Here is a 22,569-nt window from a genome sequence, read left to right as displayed (position 1 = left end):
CTTGGTCCCATGACTCAATATTATACCATGACTCGACACTCTATGCAGATTCTAAGAAACCTTTTACTTCAAAGACTTCAAAGGGCTCATTAACATTGTCTGCTATATCCCCGCATGAGGTTGAAAAGTGAAGATGTGGCAGATTTTGAGCAGCCTCTAATGAAGTCTAGAGAGTACTGAGGATATTCACCTAGGGCACCTCACAGTCAGAGATTGTTTGACTTATACAAATTCTGATCATGCAAAGATATTACGTTGCTCTACTTTCCCCTCAGCTAATCTTTATCCTGGAACATGGTGGGAATGGGAAGGTTCATTTTATGTAGAATGTTTTTGCAGCTGTACAAGTCGTAAATGACCCGTCTTTGCCTTATTTGATCTCCACAACATGTCCGTACCTTCTGGTTGAGATGTAGGAGTTTATATGTACAATATACAGTAGATATTCTCTAGTCAGTCTGTCAAATGTGTTAAAGCAATGCTTATTAATCCTGTAGCGATCAAATTAATCAAAGTGAAAAAGACACACTGGAAATCAGCACTTGCTGCATCGTAAAGTATGTAGTATGTGTAGTGGATAGGGATATTTATTTTGTTACCCATGATGTACATGATCACGCATACAAAGGGTTGATCATGCAATGTGTGTTGCATTATTGACTTTTGTTCCTGGCTAGCCTATACAGCATACAGTTTATATCAATAAATTGCAGTTTCTGGAATGCTGAGTGGGACATTTCAAGCCAGCAGGGTCAGCCTTACCGATTGTCATAATGGCTTATGCAGGATATATGTTTATAGAGAGCGGATGCCTTAGCTTATAATTATGATCCTTCAATGTCATTTTGGGATTTAGCATTTATTATTACGGCAATTATTTTACCTCTGAAATATGAAGTTGTAACATGACATGCAAAGTCTTTCGAATCAAGTTAGTAAAATGGCTACTAATGGGTCACATTAGTAGTGAAAACGAGTACTGAAGTCCATACAAGCTTCATTTTAATGAATGTACTTTTCAAATTTGAATGACAGCCCTTTGGTGTGCACTGTGCACATGGTTTAGAGTTATTTAACACTACGCAAAGTTAATAAATAATAAAGCCTCGAATAATCGTTTACTATTTGTGAAAATGTGCATAAGGACAAGGCCGGAGATTAAATGGCAACAATGGCAAACAATGTTTTGATTACGACAGATGTAGTGAAAGGTGTGTGGCCTTCATTCCGTATCCAGAGTGCTTCAGTATATGTGTTATATTCACACATCGACGGCAGAGGCCACCATGCAAGGCTGCTCATCGGGAGCAGTTAAGGGGTTGAATGTCTTGCTCAATGACACTTTTGACATGAAGCCAGGAGGAGCCAAGGATCGAACCGGAAACCTTCAGTTTCCCAGATGGCCACCCTAGCTCCTGAGCCAATGCAGCCGCATGGCTACTACTAAATCCCCCTTAGGAATTTAGTGTGGGACACACAATATACAATTCCACTTAGTAGATTACAGCTGGGAGTGAAAATCGTTTTAGGCCAGTGTTGTCAGAGGAGAAGAAATATAATATTATTTGCTATATCACTTGAATTTACAAACGGATATGAAAACACACATTATCATAAAGGAATACGTTTGGTAGCCTAGGGCAGGGGGGTAAAGATCTACCACTGAAACGTGGCCAATTTAATTAATTAGTAAGTAATTCATGATTAGCACTAAGTAAGCATTGGACATCCACATGAGCTTTCAGCAACAAGGAGCTAGTCTCCAATACCGTTGGCTAACAACAATAGCCTCTGTTGATTTCCCGTCCGAGTTTCACAATATTCTGCCTCTTTTGAAAGCTACTTGTTCAACTATGGCGATTAGAGAGTGTGAGCTGTATTACCAGTAGTATTTAATATTGTAGGGAGGAGTTTCAAGTTCTATGTACACCTACCAGGCTGACCCGGCTGTCCAAACGCCCCAGTGGCGGCGGCGGTACCAAAGGGGTTCTTGTTGGCTGCATCCTCACTGGGTTTGCCTCCCAGGCCACTGAAAAACCCACCAGCACCAGGACCAGGACCGGCTGCATTGGCTGTGCTCGACCCAAACAGACTGCCTCCTGATGATGGCTGTTGCTGGAGAGAAAATATTTGTTTAAGAATATGGAATACAAGCAGAGCCCAGTGACATGGTGCCGAATTATGGCCATGTGCGGCTGACGCGCCATACGGTGAAAAAACAAGCTCAGAACGCGTCACTGTGCAGTGCGTTTTGAGCTTGTAGATTGGCCATTTTCACTGCACAAGACAGATGTACATTGTGCATGAATCTTTGCCGATAACGACATTAACAAAATGGGGAGAAAATAGGGTTCATGTGTTTAAGAATGGGAGGGGGTCCAGTACTAAGTACTAAGATTTTAAAAGACATTTGCAACGTGTAAATGGAGCACTCAATAGATAATACCTGTCCAAAGACACTGCCACCTCCAGATTGTTGGCCGAACCCAGATGGAGCATTGGATGTGCCAAAAGCTGTGAAGGAGAAAATAAAAATAAATCACACCTGTGTAAAGTGAGGGGCGCTCATATCATCATGACGTAACATGTCGATTTGCTCGTCCACATATGACGTAAATTCTCCATTCATTGTCAAGTTAGTTAGTTTCATTTATTGTCCACGTGTGGAAATTTGTCTTCGGTCTCAACAACAGTAAAAAACAAACAGCAACAACAGTAACAGCACTTTTTCAACAGTGGCAAATACATAAAAATAAAGATGTTAAAGATGTTACGGTTAGCTTTTTGTACTTTGTACCGTCCACCAGAGGGAAGTAGTTGGAACTCCCTGCAGAGTGGATGAGAGGAGGTCATTCGCTATCTTGACAGCTTTTTTTTCTCAAAGTACTTCCTTGTAGATACAACTAAATTGTTTCTGTCTCTTCCCAATGATTTTTGAGGCTAGGTTCAGTATTCGCTGCAGCTTACTTCTACCTTCCTTTTACATTAAGATTAATGCCATACCACATTGCCATGTGAAAAGTCAAGATTCCCTCCATCAGGTTCTTATAGTTCTTATGTTTCCATGATATGCTTGCTCACTATAAAGGAGTTGAGCTTGCATAGTAGGTGGAGGCGTTGGTTACAAGTTAAAAAAATATGGTCAGTATTTGGGAATTGCGACAACCAGACAAATATTCCACAATCTCTGCATGCTATATAGTCTGGAACTACACCGGAAATGCATTTAAAAATATATTAAATTGAAAAGCAGCAAGCAATATATGTTTATGTGATTTCTATTTATATTAGGATACATTTGCGCGACTATGAAGACGAAACGGAAGTGGGGAGGAGTATCCACTTCCACTTGATCGCCTACTCATGATAGAACTTCCGGATGTCAAACTCAAATACACGGTGGGCCAAAATAAAGAACACACGGGAACTGCGGTCAGGAGGACGTCCCAGGCAAATAGCAAAAAAGTAAATGCATTTAAAACTGAAAATGCATTATTATTAAGCTCAGTTTCCTGTTCCAAGATCCTCAAAAAGCAGGACTTGTAGTATTATGGTGGTCCGTGCAATATACCAGAGGGCCAGTTCTAATACTAATTAAATATCATCCCGCGGGCCAAAGATAATTCATTCACGGGCCTGATTTGGCCCCTGGGCCTTGAGTTTGACATATATGTGTGACGGAAGCATTTGCAAATTGCAACAGTCTGGCGCGAGACTAGTGTGCGTGTGTAGATGAGAATTCACTAAGGCTGTGGGAATGCAGAACTAACTGTCTATTATCCTCTCTAGGAGACTACCACCACACCCAAAATCTAACAATCTAAAAATGGCTCTGAAACACTCCATTTCCATGGCAGATTCAATACATACTGTAGACAACATACCATTTGTTAAAAATATATATACATATATGAATAAAATGCACAAATAAAAATAGCTTCTAGGACCACACAATCCACCAAGGCAAGCTTAACTTATGCCCAGCCAACACTGATGGGTCATGCAGCTGTTGGCCTGTCACAGACACCCACCTCTGACCTGATACTAGTCTACTGTAAATACCACAGTGCCATTGGAAATGGTGGCGCTGGTGTTTCACTCTTTGGCTTAGCAATGAGATCTATCTAGGCTTACACATCTGATTGCAACAGTTGAATGCTGATGATTTCAACATCAACATTTAATATAAGATGTTATCAAATATCCATTTAGATATAAATCATGCTCTAAACCTACAGGGTTAGGTCTCAATTTAAGAATACTAAAATGATGGTTGGAATATTAGCTTGTGATCCGTTAGATGGGACTGAATCAGAGAAGATGCTGATCATGCACCAAGTCCATCATGCCAATGGTCATAATATAATATGGTAGGCCTCCTAACACTTTACTTTGTCCCATTAAGCCAAAGCAACAACCAAACCTTCATCCATTTCACAGGGAGAGTCAATAACCTTTTGACTGAAACAATGCAGATATGTTTTGTTTCATCGTCTTAACACCACCGTCCACCACGCATCTTTCCAATTTGGGTTAGGGTGGAGTTTAAGTATTAAGAGGAGCTTGTAACTAATTTACTACATTGATTGGATCCATTGGAACAAGTTATTTTTTCCATTTCCCCCCGAGTGAAAAAAGTAACGATTTTGGGACATACAAGGTTTCTGAAGCCTGGTAGCGATGATATTCTGCATAATCACAGTAGCATACATAACACTAGGGCAAATCCTTAGCTAGGTTTACCATCCAAATTTACAGTAGGTACAGATAGAGACTCACACTCACCCGAGGACTGTCCAAAGCTGAATCCGGTCGATGAAGTCGTAGTAGTGTTACTGCCAAACACAGACGCTTGTCCAAAACCGGTGCTCTGTTGTCCGAAGGCCGGCGTGGCGGTCTGGCCAAAAAGCCCCGTTCCCGTATTGCTGGCGGTGCTGGTGCCAAAGGAAAAGGAGCTGGCGTTGCTTGCCGTGGGAGGAGCCCCGAATAAACTGCCACCACCCCCTGTTGTAGCACTGCCGGAACTCGCTCCAAACGCTCCAGACGGCTGTCCAAATCCAAAGCCGCCGGCTGTGCCAGTGGTGCTGGCCGCCTGGCCGAAGCCGTTTCCTTGTCCAAATACAGGTGTGCAAAAACCAGTCCCAGTGGACGTGCCGAAGCCAATGGAAGCAAACCCTGTAGCTGCTGGGGGGGCCCCAGCAGGCTGCCCAAACACAGCGCTGGGGGGGGCAGTGGCTTCACTGCTCGCAATGGTCTGAGTAGGAGTGGTGGATGCAGGGGCAGCAGTGATGATGACCGGTGTGGCCCCTATAGTGCTGCTGTTTGTTGCTGCAGGGGGAGGCTGCGTGAAGATGGACCCTGGTTTGTCAGAACCCATAACCACCTGATAGGGTGGCGGGGGCGGCTGGGCGACAGCCTCCACAGACGGACAGGCCATAGTCGGGGCTGCCTCGGGAGCAGGGATGTTCTCTGAGGTAGGACCTGCTGGAGCGGTCTCCGGGGGAGGGGCTGCTTCAGCCGGGGGGAAAACGGGTGCAGCAGGGACTGGAGTAGGGGCAGTGTAGGGTGGAGGCGCAGTGGAGGGTGGAGGGGTTGGGGCTGTAACAGTGGAGTCTGGGTCGGTAGTGTCTGGCACAGAAGCTGGCTCAAATGTTGCAGGGGGACTGATTCTTTCGATGGCGGGTTCGGGCGTAGGGGTGGGCTCGGGTGGTGGGGTGGGTACTGAAGGTTGTGTGGGCAGTTTCGACTCTTCTGGGGTGTCTAATGGGGCTGCTAAAAGGCTACTAAATGAGGTAGCTGAAGCAGCTGTACTAGATTGGGGAATGGAAAAAGCCAGCTTAGATTCTGGAGGTTTGAAAACACCACCAGAACTTACAGATAGTGTCGTCTTAGTCAAGTCTGCACCCGTGCATTCTTCTGCTGGCTTTGGCAGAGACGTAGCAAAGCTAAACTGTGCTGCTCCTTTGCCTAGACCAAGTCCTGTCCCGTTGCTGCTGAAGCTAAAGGTGGCAGCGGTGGGTTTGGCAGTGGCATCTTTAGCCTCTTCATCTCCCTGGCTCACCATCAGTCCAGAGAAACTGCCCAAAGTCTCTCCTCCGATTGCTCTAGGGGCCTGGGGCTCGACCCTCAGTGCAGGCGTGGTGGAGGAGGGTCTGACTGGTTCTCCTGACATGATGGGAGGAGGGGTGGGGGAGCTCGTGCCCAGGGCAGGGGAGGTGCCCCTGGGGGAGAGGGAGAAAGGTTCTTCTGTTGCTCCGCCGAACATCATCTTCCCACTTCCACCGAAGCTAAACTTGCCCATGTCTTTCACTGGAGATAAAAAATGGGTGAAGATTTAAGGGCGAGTAAAGGAAAGAAAGGTGATCAGACGAAAACAAGTTTTAGTTCATGTTTAAATTGACCAATTCCACCCTTACTTAAAACATTGGTATCATTTATTTGTACTACCTTGTGAGCTACCGGCTCCCTGGGCAACTGAAGCAAAGCTCAGGCCCGCCGATCTGCAAAAGACAACAGCGTGAAAAGAAAAGCCGTTAGATCTCAAATATACAATGTCAAAGGCGTTATCTATTCTGTGAATAATAGTTAAGTTGACTCACGTTGAAGAGAAGGAGAAGCCTTTACTGCTGCTCTGATCAGGGACCACAGGGCTATCGGCTTTGGGGACTCCACCTGAGAGGGGCACAAATTAACCCAGGACCTCAAAATTAAAAAATTAAAATCTTCTAAATCCTCTAGTTTTCTGAAATAAATATTTTCACGATTTTTCAAAAATAGCAGACCTACAAGCTATGAGCTTGTAGATCTGCTATTTTTCAATAGCTAAATTATAACAACATTTAAAACACCAAAAGGGGTTAACTCATGGACACAAACAACACACATGCGTTATCCACTTTCTCTCTTCCGTTGTGCATGCCAGGGAATAAAACATCAAAATCGAATCCCAGATCACCCTGAATACATTTAAAGAGCTACTGTATGATGTACTCTCTCTATATATATACACAGCATTGAATAAGATAATAGCACTAGTTTAATTCATGGAGAAGACGGCCATTGCACAACTTAAAGCAAAACTTGATAGGACAGATTGGGAATTTCTCAAATATATGTGGCACTAGACTATTATAAAAACACATGTGAAAAGAAATGATGCTTACTAAACGTGTAGTTCGCTTGCAGAGCAGCCAGACTGTCTGCGGATGTCTTCAGCATGCCTTGGGTAGGATTCTGAGAAGAGAGCACCACATAAATATAGACTCTTAACAGCTTGTTTTGTACAAAGATTAGGAGAAACAAACATTTCACCTCCATGATGTAGGGAATCAGTATCATGCAACCCATAACCATTTTGACCTGAGATCAGATTCTAAAAATGTCTTCTACATCCTGACAGTTTTCTGAAAAATGTTTCTATGTCAGTCTTCTTTGATTTTTCTAAAATAGCAGACCTACAAGCTCGTAGCGCGCCACTCGGTGGCACGCTACGAGCTTGTAGATCTGCTATTTCAGAATATATCACATGAAACGATACTTAGGATTTCTCCGTTAATCTGTCACGCTTGTAACCGTTTAACACTACCTTTTCCAAAAGGGATGCCTTTCCAAAATGAGAGCAGTGAGAGGTCCCAAATGGCACGAAAACACATTTAATCCATGTAGTGTTCAGGAAAAACTAAACAAGACACAATTCTCTCTCATCTCTTATTTTATATCCGATAATCCGGCGGGACTACCGGATTTGCTAGTGGGTCGTCTACAATAACATAGACAAAGCTGAATAATACAGTATACTGTATATTAAACAGATGCAAGAGGAAAGGTTGTTTCAGGTACTGTAGTTTGCACATTCAAGGAAGTAGGTTTACATGATGTGACAAGTAGGCTATGGTTTCTATCGGTGTTGTTTTCGTCGACTACCTTTTTTCTACAGACGAAAACTAAATGGAAACTAAATGAGAACTACGATGACTAAAACTAAATATACTGACAATTTCGTCAACAAATAAAAACTAGTCTAAAATGTTAGGAAGGGACTAGTTATATAGTCCAGTTATATAGTGTTGCAAAACGTTTAAAATATAACAAAGAATACAACACACACACACACACACACACACACACACACACAGACAATAGAAAACAGTCCCTGAATGCATTATTTCACAATAACTCGCTTTTAAATAAAGCACAAATCAGACATTTCCCTCGTTCAGAATCCACAACAACAGAGTTGAACTCTACAGCGTCAGTGGGCTTGGGGTCATTCACAAACTTGAACCTGGGCCTGAACTGGGATGTGAATTTTTGAGCGAGTTTCCGTCCCGGTGCCATGAATGGTTTCGCACCCAAATGCAACTTGTAGCACTGCGCCGTCAGAACACGGGATGTAACTGGGGCATTTTTCACTCCTGCAGTAAATGGTGTTCATTCGGCTACACCAGTGGTTCTCAAAGTGGGTTCCAGGGACGCTCAAGGGTTCCTTGCGGGGGTTCCAAACAGACGCTTAAGGTCCCCACAAACCGAACGCGTTTTTCAGGTTTTTAGCAGCGTTTCTCCATTGGTTTTCCGAAAAATGCGTCCAGTGTGCAACCACCTTTACAGGTCTGTAACTCTCACGAGTCTACAAAATGGAACCAAATGGATCCGTTCCATTTGTGTACTCTGAGTTATTATGTGGTCATTGATATTAAATGTTTGCCACTGAGCTACACAAAAAACACAGGCCGTTATGTTCTGAGAGTAGACGGGGGTCATGAGGACAAAGGTTATGTGGAGGATGATCTCTATGGTATAGTTTTAAATATGCATTTGCAATTTGGGGGTGGGTGATTTGGAAAAAACCCTGGTTCACCCATAGACTGTAAAAAATATGGACAAAGCGTTCCCCGGGTCTAACATGAACGTAAAATGAAGCCTGTAATAATATGCTAATTCCTGATGTAAGTCGCCATCTTTGGTACCAGCTGGCCATTGGCTGGCTCCGTTTTGTATACCAGCTGGTCATTGGCTGCCCAGACAACGAGGCGGGACTTCCCCCCTTCTTCTCCGTTGGTTTTTATTTTGACTCGAGCGGGTGGGGAATCCCGATCATAGACTGTAACGGTAGCCACGCCCCTCAGAACATACGCGACTTTATGGTCATTTTTTTAATTAATGGGACCATAATTTTCCAAAAAGAATATTATGACATTAGAAATGAGACTTTAAACTAGTGACTGGAAGAAGAAAGTATTCATGACCATGTTTATTAAGGTAATACAGTCTAGGTGAAGTTGGGCCAAAATACATGGGCCTCTATGGAGCTATGGGGCTTTTTGGGTCCAGTCCAGCGCCACAACAGGCGCCACATATGAACTACCGATTTCAAATGAGGCTTCACGAAATATCTGGCTGACTGCCCCCCTGGGTTCACCCCAATAACAAGATGTGCACATGCACTCACTAGTGCAACGCAACAGGCCAACAGCACGCATACCAAGGCCCGCCCCCTCTCTATCCTGATTGGATGACGGCCACCTAGCCAAAAATGACCCCAGGGGTTAACTGGGGGACAGGGAGGAACTCCTTATGGTCAGCACACTATAGTAGGGAGGATTATCACAACAAAACAAAAAAAGTAGTGATATTTGAATTAAGTGAAATCACTGAATATACCTTTAAATAAATGAGAAAATATTCATATACTATTCAAACTGTTGATAATGGCAGATCTACAAGTTCACAACACAATATTTTCATGGTTTAACTATACTGTCTGGACTAGTTCTATAGTTGCTGATTCTAGGAGGCTATGTTCACGACACACAGTGGGTTAAAAAGAGGGTCAAACCTTTTTTCTCTCTGAGTCACAGAACATTGTGAACAGCAAAAAACAAGGAATCTGATCTTTCCAAATGCGCATTTCACACACATTCATATTATATATATATGTATATTATATCCTCCTAAATTAGTAGGTGATAGTCTACACTCTACACCTACCAATACAGCAGTGTTGTTTTCATCGACTAAAACTAAGATGACATTTTTTCTTCGACTACTTTTTTTCACTGAGGAAAGCTAAATGGAAACTAAATGAAAACTAAGCTATGATGACTAAAACTAAGACTAAATATATTGACAATTTCGTCAACAAATAAAAACTAGACTAAAATGTTAGAAAGGACTAGTGGACAAGAGATCCAGTATAAGTCATTTTAGACATGCTGAAAATAGCCGATCTACAAGCTCACAACACATCGCAGCGCAACTTGTTGCGAGATTGTAGATCGGCTATTTTCAGCAAGTGTAAAATCAGGCCCGCCAAAATGCATTTTAGTCGACAAAATTGACTGTAGATTTAGTCGACTGAAATCTTATGATATTTAGTCGACTAAAATTAGACTAACACTAAAACATTCTGGGTGACTAAAACGAAATGGAAGCTATTCAAGAGTCTATGACTAAAACTAAAATAGAAATGTCCTGCCAAAAACAACACTGCAATAAAGTCCAACACATGATGCTTTGCTTTCTCGTGGAGACGAGTCGTCTCTCAGCGATAGATTACATGGCAACTTGAAAAGCTTCGGTCATAACTATCTAAAATGAACAAATCTCGTCATTGGAAACAATACTAATGTGCTGTAAATCCAAGCCAGGTACTTTGTTTTAAAATATTCTGTTTTTATTTTCAATTTTTTCACAAAATACACCCGTCCACAGCCCTCCCCCCTCCCCACATACAACAGGTACATTTGACAGAACTAAAAGTTATCCGATGGCATTCCTACCCTGCCTTTACAACGGAGGAGAGCCAAGACCTAGGACGCCCCCAGAGATGTCATGTTCTGTCACTTACTCACTGGAGCACAATCAGGAAATGTACTGTAGCAGTGCATTGCTGGGCTTTTTAACTTTGCCCCCACGTAGCCTTAGATGGAGGGGTATGAATGAATAGATGAATGTTAAGAGACAGAAGGATGTTCGTGGAAGAACAGCCATGCAGATCCACCTGTGCCCGAGTCAATGACATAAATGGATGATTGCTGTATAAGTGGATGGATTGGATAATACTCACTCGTTTAGCCTGGTTGGTGGCCACTGTTGCAAAGACCTGCTGTATCGCCGCTGCTGCTGGAGCTGGGACCGAGGAACTGAGAGACAGGGAGGAGGGATTAGTCGTCTTTAGGAACCGATTTAAAAAATAAATATTGAATTAGATTTCATTCCTTGGGCTTAGCACCTTGAAATGGGGCCCCGGGCAACACAATTGTGAGCAGATTAGTCTTTTGCACAGCTGAATACAAATTCTTGATGGAAAAAGTATCCCCACTAATGACAATATAATAGTGACATTCAAAGATAGTGAAATGATTTGGTTGAAATTAAGTAATCACAGCATGAACAAAAGAGAGGATTTGTTTCTGCACTAAACCCATGGGTCCAAGTGAAGAGCCCTTCAATATATCAATATATAATTAAAATGTGGATGTGTTCGTGATTTGTTTAGTGTTTTTTTTTAAATAAAGGCCCTACCTAAAAACAATGAGTACAAAAAGTATGACACTGATCGGTCCAGTCGTTTGCAAGATTAGATACAGACTAATAATAGACGGAAATAAGAACTACCGGTGATAACAGCTGACATTGTGAATAGACAATGGCATGCGATAGTGACCCTATCCGTATCGTCCTTTAAAATACAACATGTAATGCTGACACTATGATATAAATGTTATATAAAGTGGTGTGCTGCATTAAAACAATGCCTCCACATAGCAGAAACAACTAGGATTACAATATAAGCCATTTGAGAACACTGAGGGAGGCAGACCACTTATTTTCTTATGCAGGTGGATTAATTGGTAAACCTTACATCTCTGAGAAACACTTTGGAGCTTAACACAAACACATGCAATCATTGAAACATGTCCCCTTTCTCCTTGTCCAGACAGACACTATGAAAACCGATAAAGTCTAAGAGTTATGGAAAACACTACTATAGATCCACGGATGCTAGAATAGAGTCGACAACAAACCCCTGCGACAACTTCTTAGCCAATCCTGACTGATATGACATAACAAATAATAGTGTTTACCATAGTTTTAAGGCCATGCTGGTTGGCTAAAATCAGTGGACAATAACGTGTCAATAAAGTGTAACAATGGCCCAGGCCGTAGCGTAACGGTCTGGGCACCGGACTGGTGATCCAGTCGCGGTGTGCCGCGGGTTCGACTCCCGGACCCGACACGGCCTTTACCGCATGTCATCCCCCCATCTCTCTCCCGTTTCCTGTCAGCCTACTTTCTATCCCTTAAAAAATCAATAAAGGCGTAAGCCGCAAAAAAAAAAAAAAAAAAAAAAAAAAAGAAAAAAAAGTGTAACAATGAGCTGGAAATAGGGTGATGTTTATCTCCATGTAGTGAATTCACACCTTTGCTGTGACGCTGTGACCTGCACACTGTGACGTTAGGGGTGAGGTCAGCCTACCATGTGATACATTATTTAGAACGGTTTATTAATATTGCATGGGACCTGATCACTATCACAGGGACTGCTATTGTCAACAACAATGACATGCCCTGCCCAATATGGGAACACCAGGCTGAAAGTGGCTAAATGTCGGAAGCGTCAAGGAAGAACATCAGGGCACAGAGCACACCAGTTTCGACCGACTAGGTCTTCATCAGGCAAATATTGAAAGGCAAATATTTTCCTGATGAACACCTAGTCGTTTGAAACGTTGCAATTTGTTGCATTAAAATAAAGTAAGTCTCAGAGCTCTACAAACTGTTGTGCGGATGTTCTTCCTCTTCCTTGATGTTTGCCTTGATGCCTGACATCCAGCACCTGGCCTGAATATAGGCATTGAGATGTGCACACAATCTTCTCTGTAAAGCACCTTTAACCTGCTGTTATTCTTTCTGAAGTTCAGCCACTTCTGTCATTAAAAAACACAGTTCAGTTGACTCAAGTTGGGTACAAACAGTGTTCTATCATACTGTGATACCAAGTATTTACCTGCCAAAAACCAGTCGGTTTAACACATTACTGTCATGAGTAAAAAAAGAACATTGATGGCCAACGTGCTTCTCACTGGGAGTGTACACTGTCCTTGGTGCTGAGCCTGAATGTTGTATTTGTGCCAACTAGAACATTGGCTCAATAACAATGATCCATGTGAATAGTATTCACCCCAGCTGATCCCCCCAGCAGAGAGCAACAGACCACAAACATTCACACTGAGACACAGCATCTGTATTGGCTTGATTTCTCAAGCCAGTGTTAATTATTGCAAACCCAAATGCCAAAATGTAACACAGGTATTTTGTCTTTGTTAACTAAAAGTAACTTGAAAGTTGTGGGAGCAAACACGTCTGTCTTAAGAGAGTAATCACACACCTACTGAGGCCTGAAATTAAAAGGCCAGTTGTTAAACAACACCAAAGGGATTAACTTGTGGAAAAGTTAATAAGGCTAGTGAATGGGGTGGTGTTAATCTTTGAGGTGCTCCATTTAATAGAACCTACAGTATTGTGTTGTGTAAAAACTGCAGACATTCAGTGTCAAAAAAATAATCAACCTGCTCCACTGCACACCTGGCTGTCAACATCGTACCGATGTTGGCACTTAATCAAGGGTAAAGTTGGAAAACGTGGCACTTATGTGCCAGTATGTGGCAGTGGCAATGAGAAATATATAGTTTGACACACAACAGAGCAATGTATGCAGGACGTTGGGATAATGGAGCTAAATGAAGACAACGGAGCTAAAAGTGTAATTGCTCAAATCGATATATACTTCATGTGACAAATAGTGAAAGTAGTACAGTACATCTATAAAGTCACAACGGGCCACATCTCGACGTGTCAGGTATTTAACAAACAGAATCTGATGACCGTTACCTGATGACAGTGGACACTTGGATGTGCCTAGTATGATGACCGTTACCTGATGACAGTGTTCACTGGGATGTGCTAAGTATGATGACCGTTACCTGATGACAGTGTTCACTGGGATGTGCTAAGTATGATGACCATTACCTGATGACAGTGTTCACTGGGATGTGCTAAGTATGATGACCATTACCTGATGACAGTGTTCACTGGGATGTGCTAAGTATGATGACCGTTACCTGATGACAGTGTTCACTGGGATGTGCTAAATATGATGACCGTTACCTGATGACAGTGGACACTGGGATGTGCTAAGTATGATGACCGTTACCTGATGACAGTGGACACTGGGATGTGCTAAGTATGATGATGTTTACCTGATGACAGTGGACACTGGGATGTGCTAAGTATGATGACTGTTACCTGATGACAGTGGTAAATGGTAAATGGTGCATTTATATATCGCCTTTATCCAAGGCGCTTTACAGAGATTGTGCATTACATTCACCCATTCACACACCGATGGCAGCGGAAACCATGCAAGGCACCAACTAGCACATCGGGAGCAATTAGGGGGTCAGTGTCTTGCTCAAGGACACTTCGACAGTAACTCTGGGGGAGCCCGGGTTCGAACTGGCAACCTTACGGTTACCATCCAGGCACTCTACCCCTGAGCCACCGCCGCCCCAGTGGACACTGGGATGTGCTAAGTATGATGACCGTTACCTGATGACAGTGGACACTGGGATGTGCTAAGTAGTAAGTATGATGACCGTTACCTGATGACAGTGTTCACTGGGATGTGAGGTCCTTTGTCCTTGAGCTCCTGGACATTGACTACTTGAGGAACAGTCTTCAGAGTGGACTCGGTCAGGGAGGCACCCATACCTGCTCCAACACGTACATGACCAAGAAAAAGAAAACAATTATACAATGCTATCATACTGTATAGTCGTTTAAATTCTTATCAGAATAAGCTGGAAGACAATATTAACATGGCACAACCTGGAGGTGTTTGTCTCCCTCTTGTGACTTATAGTGTACATGACAAGATATTATGTTCTAACAAATATGTAACCAATGCAGAAAATGGTGTATCACTGAAAAACGTCCATTTAATATTAAAGTAGAGGACGATGGCAACAAATGGAGGCATCACTTGCTTAGACTGACCTAACAGTTTTGGAACTACAGCTTATATGTACATTTTAAAAGGCTTCTAAGCTTTAGATTTTCACACTCTCAGCTCAAAATGAATCTCTGGTAAGATAATATATGCATTGAATTTACATATTTAAGTTGTGACTGAACCCAAAGGTTGGGTAAAGTCACAAAGGAGGAAGGAGACCATTCTTGCAGACATATAATGAAGAAAAATGAAACAAAAATGTGTCACGGTCACATCATGCCATCTACTGAGACGGAGCTCAAAACACTTTAGTTTGTTAACTATGATAGCTTATTGGTTACCAGTTTCAACTCAATGTTGTGGTTAATTTATTTTAATTTCATTCATTTTCATTTAAATCTTTGCTTAAAACACTTTTCTCCCTGGCATTCAATGTTGTTTGACATAATTAACCTGTCTAAATACTTGTGTTGCTTCAATGTTGTTTTACTATACTGTTTGTGTTGATTGTATGCTTGTTTTATGATCGTGTACAGCACTTTGGTTGACCTTCTGGTCTTTGTAAATGTGCTCTATAAATAAAGTTTGATTTCATTTCATTTGAGAGGCGAGGGATTGATCTTGTAATGTTACTGCACAATCCTATGATCGATGCACTTTATATGATCAGCTGACATGAATTAAAAACAGTGGTGATTATCCCGTTAAATAATGGACAAAACCTGTTAAATAATGGAATTTTATACTGTAGTGTATACTTCACTTTTACTGTAAATCACGATGTGTTTAAACAGCTTTCCCAATTTCACAACATTTTGAGATCTCCTGGAAAGAGGTAGACTTGTGATGGCAATCCAGGTAATGAGCTGCGTCTCAACAAGTGTTTTCACCATAGACATAGAAAGGTAGACTCCTCCTTCGGCTCTGGGCCGTCTGTATCTTGACTTCTGTGACACAAAGGGAAGCTTGCCAAGCTCTCCAATGAACTGTAGTGGCGAATGAGGCATCTAGGATTTTATATCTATGCTTTTGACCCTTTCATGTTCCTCCTACCTGTCTTCTGATTGGCCATTTGCCTACGCAGAGCCGCTGTGGCTGCAGCCTGTTGAGCAGAGACATTGAGGGGTGTGGCCTTCTCATTGGGCGGGGCCCCGTGCTTCACTGTCTTTGTTGCTAGTGCTGTGCTGTCGGCATCTCCAAGGTTAATCTTATTGGACAGAACTGGAATATCAAATCAGTAAGTCAATTAGATAACCACTGAACCCATTCTGACCTGAGATCAGATTCTAAAAATGTCTTCTACATCCTGACAGTTTTCTGAAAAAGCTATGTTTCTATGTCAGTCATTCTTCGATTTTTCAAAAATAGCAGACCTACAAGCTCGTAGCGAGCAGTGGCGCGCTATGAGCTTGTAGATCTGCTATAACATAATGCTAACACCTAAAGGGGTTCCCGCACAAAATGGGTTAATCCATTGTATACTATACTATTCCTGAATTGTACAGCGTCGCACACACAAAAAATAGCCAATTTGCACAAGCTCCCAATACAATACGTTGTGGTGGGTTGTGAGCTTACAGATCAGCTCTTTCCACTGTTTCGTTAACAGAAAGAGCCATAGTGTAAGCCTACTGTATGTACGCGTGTACAAGTCACACTGGTATATTGTTTGATGTAAAACACAAGTCATGTTACACAATACACACATGTGAAAACAGTAGTAGTACAGTATGAATACAGTAGTTTACCTGGGCTGGGGATGGGGCTCATCACCAAACCTCGCCCCAGTCCTGGGTGAACCTTAGTAAAAGGCGTCGACTGTATGGACCCGAAGCCTGGCTGGATGGAAGGGGTCCTCACAACCGTGGGGTGGCGGTGGGCGGCGGCCGCTGGGGGCGCCACGGGCAGAGGGAGGGGTTCAGGTTCCAACTCCTCCTCTTCCTCCAGCTCCAGGTGAGGGTCCAGGGACTGTGACAGGGATGAGGTGGAACTCACATCGTCCAAGTCTTCGTAGTATTTAGGGGAGAGGAAGGCCGAGCGATATAGGTTGGCTGAAAGGAAAGAACATGAAGGAGATGGTTAACACCTACTTATGGATGCCTAATCAAACCATCGGAGCACCAGCTGCGTCTCACTGATTTACTGCCGTTTCCAACATGACAGCAATGTAAACGCACACACAGTGTCATTTGCAGCTAAACATTGCTCTCAAAAATGTTTTTGAAAACATTTGAGCGAGACATCGACGAAGCAGTACACGAAAATGTATTCTATTTCATCAACTGACTTTGTTTTCCCGACAGTGCTCCAGCCCTGCAGCTGGGCAGACGCAGCCAGCGTGACACTTAAGAAATACTTTTTTTTGTTGAGTTTTGGGTCAATTTATTAATTTATGTTAGGTAGCCATGTAATAAGCAGGATATTATTGGCTAGGTGGTCATTGTCGGGATATAATTCACCTTCAGGGTGATTAACCACCGAGGCGAAACACCCTGAAGGTGAAATATATCCCGACAATGACCACCTAGCCAGATATTATCCCTCACATAACTGTAGCTTGTCGTCTACTCTACATTACTGCGGGCACAAATCAATGCCATGTTTTTGTCATATTACAGTAGGCCTCCAGACAAGATCCCAGACAATAAATAGAAGAAAATGTACCAACTTTTTTAAAATACCAGATGCTTCACAGAAGAACGCGAGAAACCAAATAGTATACAGTACACATACGGGATAAGCCTCCCACAAACGTTATTGTAATACCACCAAAAAGTGACATTTTGAGAATCAAGCCCTTTCTCATAGAAGCACAGGAACTTGAGTCAGCAACAATAGTGCAATTGTACAAAACTACAAAGCAACACACACAATGGCAACCAGAGCAAAGGAGTGGACAATAGTGCTGCATCATGAAAAACACCAAAAATCATAATAAATTAAATGTGGCGGGTGTCAAATTTAGTACGTTTTGTCCCCACAATGTCCTGCATTTCAACTTTGAATGAATTCCATGAATTTCCCCATTAACTAACTAACCTGCACAGTTTCATTTGACCCGCTAGTTTCAGAATAAACCCAAAATATTTATTTTAAATCATAACATAAAGAAATCGCTATCCCAGTAGTCTTTAATATCATAAAGTGTATAACTCTAAAGTTGTCAGTTTGCAAATAAGTCCTGTAACAAAGTCCTGTTCATCATTAGCTTTCTTTTTCCAACAGAAGAAAACGACAGAGGTCGTTCTAAACATTAAAATAATAATTCTTAGCGTGACTAATTAGAATTTGATCTCTAGTCTGTACCTGGCGCAGTGGAGTGAACCGGTGGCATCTTTCCCTTGGAGAGAAGGTTACGCAGCTGGGCCTGTTTAGCAGGAGTTATCTTAACTGCAAGAGAGACAATAAGTGCACACTATTTGTAGAAATGAACAGGAAAAATTAAATGAATAGTGATATTCAGTCATTTACAGAATCAGATTATAATTAGGAATAATAGTGCACTACCTGGGGATTTGGTCTTGGTTTTCGGAGGGGACACTTCGAGTTTGGCTTTCAGTAGGGCGTCCCTCAGACTCTCTAGCTCATTGTCCAATCTGGAAGACAAAAGTTGATTTTATTTTGATATGGCTAATTGTTAACAGACTGCAATTTTGTAACACATACATACTATATATGGTCAAATGCTTTTTAAGTTTTAATGACTACTTCAAAGGATAAGGCTGGCAAATTTTAATCTAATTACACTAGCGATTCTTTTGAAAAGAAGAAAAATCACACCCGTGTGAACTGAGTGGTGCAACTCCCCTCTCCCACACCTGAGGCCGATTCTATAAAAATGGCATAGGTTTTCTGAAAAACCTATGTTTCTATGTCAGTGGTGCTCAACCTTTTTCATGTCAAGGACCCCCAGAATCATCTGTATTTGACTGCGGACCCCCATCTGAAAATATGTTGTTCCAGGAACCCCTTTTGGTGTTAGCATTATGCTATGCTTTAGCTATTGGAAAATAGCAGATCTACAAGCTCATAGCGCGCCACTCGGTGGCGCGCTATGAGCTTGTAGATCTGCTATTTTTGAAAAACCGAACAACGACTGACATAGAAACACAGCTTTTTCAGAAAACTGTCAGGATGTAGAAGACATTTTTAGAATCTGATCACAGGTCAGAATGGGTTAAAAATGTTTGCTCTGAAAGAATATATATTCAAAGTTCAAACTGTTGCCCCCTTCGTCCCACGTGTTGTGTTGTCATATCACCACGCACCCTGCAGGGGGCTCCGCTGCAGAGGGTCTCGGTGCTGCAGGAACGTCGGTGGTCCAAGCGGAGGTCTTGTTGTAGAGGCGCAGAGAGGTGAGCTCCTTGATCAGCTGGTCCAGCCTGCTCTGCTGCTGGTTGATGATGTAGTTGTTGTTGGCCAGGGTGGTGAACAGAGCCTCGCGCCCCGGGACCACCATGTGTCTTGGGGGTGAGGGATTGAAAAGTTATTTCAAGTTCAACATTACATGGTTTTCTATAGCATCGACTACAGTGGTACTGGTATACTGAAAATTCAGAAGCTCTGACACGAGTAGGCCATTGTCCCACTTCCATTCCGTCTGTGCAGTCGTGTAAATAACTGCTACTGATGCTTTAGGTATTTTTGGTTCAACGCATTCTGAATTCAATTCAAATTCCCAAACAGCTTCCGGTGAAAGATGACTGTTGTTTTGTCTTCTCAATTTTTACCATGTGGAATGACAGACCATTTCTGGAGCATTCATACCAGGTGGAATGACAGACCATTTCTGGAGCATTCATACCAGGTGGAATGACAGACCATTTCTGGAGCATTCATACCAGGTGGAATGACAGACCATTTCTGGAGCATTCATACCAGGTGGAATGACAGACCATTTCTGGAGCATTCATACCAGGTGGAATGACAGACCATTTCTGGAGCATTCATACCAGGTGGAATGACAGACCATTTCTGGAGCATTCATACCATGTGGAATGACAGACCATTTCTGGAGCATTCATACCAGGTGGAATGACAGACCATTTCTGGAGCATTCATACCAGGTGGAATGACAGACCATTTCTGGAGCATTCGAACATCGGGTAAAGAGAAAGGCTGGCTTTAGACAATCCGAAATGTATCAGAATGGCGTCACATTTATGGAAATAAAATCAACAAAATATGTTAAATAATGGAAAATGCATCTGTCAGTATGTCAAGTTATTAAATCTATCAAGTATTCTAATAGTATAACAACCCTTACTTTTGCTTTTTCTTTTTCTCCAGGTGTTTCTCCCATTCCACATCCAGGACATCATTGACATCCTCCACCGATGTGATCGCATACTGGTACAGCCTGCGGATTTCCTAATTTAACACAGACAACATGAAGGTTAGACAGAAACACTGGTCTGTGTGATTAAATCACCCGGAAATATATAAATGTATTTTAAGTCATTAGTACATTCAAGCAGAACTCAAGTATTTATTCAGAACAAGCAAATTATTTTTCTGAGCTTCTGCACCGCAAAGAAAGGCATCAACAGACTGTGAATGAGGCATCAAACTCGCTGGCAAATATGCTGCATCAAAACTATTGATATATCATTGATTTGTCAGGCCCCCACTGTGTAAAGACCTTAAGCCGGATTATAAATTGCCGTACAATTCATGCATTTCCCTTCAAACTTTCTCTACCATATTAACAATGTGTCTCTCCGCCTTTCATTTGTATGCTCGGTTCGAACACAGGTCTTTTTTTTTCTTGTTCTGTGTATCAAACCTTGAGCTGCTCTTCGCTGCGAGGATCCAGAGGTTTCTTGTACAGGAGCTGCAGGTAGCTTCTATCTCTGCCAAGCTCATTTTGGGACTTGGCATCCTCTGCCCCTGCAAAGCCCTCCAGCAAGGTGGTCTTAAGTGTTCCAATGTCCCCATGGAGAGACTGAGGTGAGAAAGACATGGATGATTCAGAATCACAAATCGGTCTGGTTTGCCAAGTATGTTTCCATACAAAGAATCTAAAACAAATTTTGAAGTGCAGGTATGAGCAGAATAAATAAACTATGCAGTATGTCTGCCATGAGGCATCATGAGTTTAACCCATTCTGACCTGAGCTCAGATTCTAAAAATGTCTTCTACATCCTGACAGTTTTCTGAAAAAGCTATGTTTCTGTGTCAGTCGTTCTTTGATTTTTCAAAAATAGCAGACCTACAAGCTCGTAGCGCGCCACTCGGTGGCGCGCTATGAGCTTGTAGATCTGCTATTTTTCAATAGCTAAAGCAGGACATGATGCTAACACCAAAATGGGTTCCCGTTCAGAATGGGTTAAAGCATGTATATATAAAAAGAAAGTACTGACACATGTATAGGATGCAGAAACTGTATACAGTAGCATAAAAGGTGACATTATGGATCTAGCAACTTGAGTAAAATATATTAAAGCAAACTTCTTGTCTGGTTGGCACAGTAGCTCAATACATTTTTCCCCCAATGCGTTACCTCTGTGGTCTCCTTAATCTCCAGTGTGAAGACATGAAGGTCCTCCGATTCCTTCCTCAGCTCCCTCATCTCCTCGGTGGTGCCCACCTTAAAGTCAGCCTTGGTGCTGCGCGTCTTTAAGTCATCCAGCTCCCTCTGGAAGTGTGCAATCTAAAGCCCAAACGACATCAATGGGTCGAGACGCAACAGAACGGTTTTAGCGCTCGTCCTAGCAGTGCGATATGTCCTGTTGCACGTCGGTGTTTCAATTGGTTCATTTCAATGGTTGCTTGCAACTGCATGCATCTACTCGCAAAAGTTTGGTTGCAAAGGAGTTGCATGGCGACCCATGGGTGTGGTTTTGAACGACAACAACGTCTGCCTGGTCACATGATTTATATAAATGTGGTCAAAAGTTTCACCACTGGTTCTGCATGTCACTTACATGGTTCCACCAGAACTGGAACAACATTTCTATGACCCAAACTAGTGATGGTTTACTATGAATGTACAGAGGGTAACTCTGTACATTCATAGTATGGTTGCCGTTTTTGTTATTTGCATCTACATAACCTTTTAGATTAGGAAATTATTTAATGTAACCGCTATTATTTGCAGAAAATACGTACAGCAACATCTACACCCAGTAAATGCATGCATATGCCGGAAGAACATACCGGTACATTCATACAGTCTACAAATAATCTGACATAAATCAGCTGAATGTAATCACTCACCTCCTCCAGTGTGGCCACCAAAATGGGATCAGAGTCTTTTTTCTGTTGCAGCTGTTTCTCCAGGGCCTTCACACTAAGGGCTGCCTGCATAGGTTCATAAAAACACAGGAAAACATGCTCTTCACCAGGAATGGCCAATAGTACCAGTACCATTTTGCAACACAGTGATTCTTTTAAAATATCACATTTATCAAAAACCTCTTTTATATAACCCATACAATTTCGGTGTATAAGAAAGTGTGTAACGTTTGATTTAAGCACCATTCAAACTGAGCATGATAACTATATAACGATAACTGTCCACATGGTTTAACGTGTTCCGTAAACAGTGGCACAA

General features: G+C 42.3%; 1 protein-coding gene across 2 annotated transcripts in view; it reads right to left on the bottom strand.

Moving 5' to 3' along the window:
• nup214 (nucleoporin 214) overlaps nucleotides 1–22,569 on the bottom strand; it is a 48,293-nt gene that overhangs the window by 12,058 nt on the left and 13,666 nt on the right. Inside the window, exons 15-31 of one of the 2 annotated variants that reach the window (XM_083794141.1) lie at nucleotides 22,233–22,316; nucleotides 21,517–21,666; nucleotides 20,799–20,957; nucleotides 20,280–20,383; nucleotides 19,282–19,476; nucleotides 18,521–18,609; nucleotides 18,320–18,403; nucleotides 16,762–17,064; nucleotides 16,067–16,234; nucleotides 14,664–14,772; nucleotides 11,066–11,141; nucleotides 7,164–7,233; nucleotides 6,600–6,672; nucleotides 6,448–6,500; nucleotides 4,780–6,309; nucleotides 2,447–2,514; nucleotides 1,935–2,115 (exon numbers count right to left, since the gene is read on the bottom strand). In XM_083794141.1, the coding sequence (XP_083650267.1) occupies nucleotides 1,935–2,115; nucleotides 2,447–2,514; nucleotides 4,780–6,309; nucleotides 6,448–6,500; nucleotides 6,600–6,672; nucleotides 7,164–7,233; nucleotides 11,066–11,141; nucleotides 14,664–14,772; nucleotides 16,067–16,234; nucleotides 16,762–17,064; nucleotides 18,320–18,403; nucleotides 18,521–18,609; nucleotides 19,282–19,476; nucleotides 20,280–20,383; nucleotides 20,799–20,957; nucleotides 21,517–21,666; nucleotides 22,233–22,316 (3,496 nt within the window). The remainder of the gene's footprint in view (nucleotides 1–1,934; nucleotides 2,116–2,446; nucleotides 2,515–4,779; nucleotides 6,310–6,447; nucleotides 6,501–6,599; nucleotides 6,673–7,163; nucleotides 7,234–11,065; nucleotides 11,142–14,663; nucleotides 14,773–16,066; nucleotides 16,235–16,761; nucleotides 17,065–18,319; nucleotides 18,404–18,520; nucleotides 18,610–19,281; nucleotides 19,477–20,279; nucleotides 20,384–20,798; nucleotides 20,958–21,516; nucleotides 21,667–22,232; nucleotides 22,317–22,569) is intronic. The other variant, XM_083794142.1, reaches the window with a different exon arrangement.

The sequence above is a fragment of the Protomyctophum parallelum genome (assembly GCF_964188405.1).
Source record: "Protomyctophum parallelum genome assembly, chromosome: 21".
NCBI classification, from domain to species: domain Eukaryota; kingdom Metazoa; phylum Chordata; class Actinopteri; order Myctophiformes; family Myctophidae; genus Protomyctophum; species Protomyctophum parallelum.
This window is presented reverse-complemented; position numbering and strand designations above follow the sequence as displayed.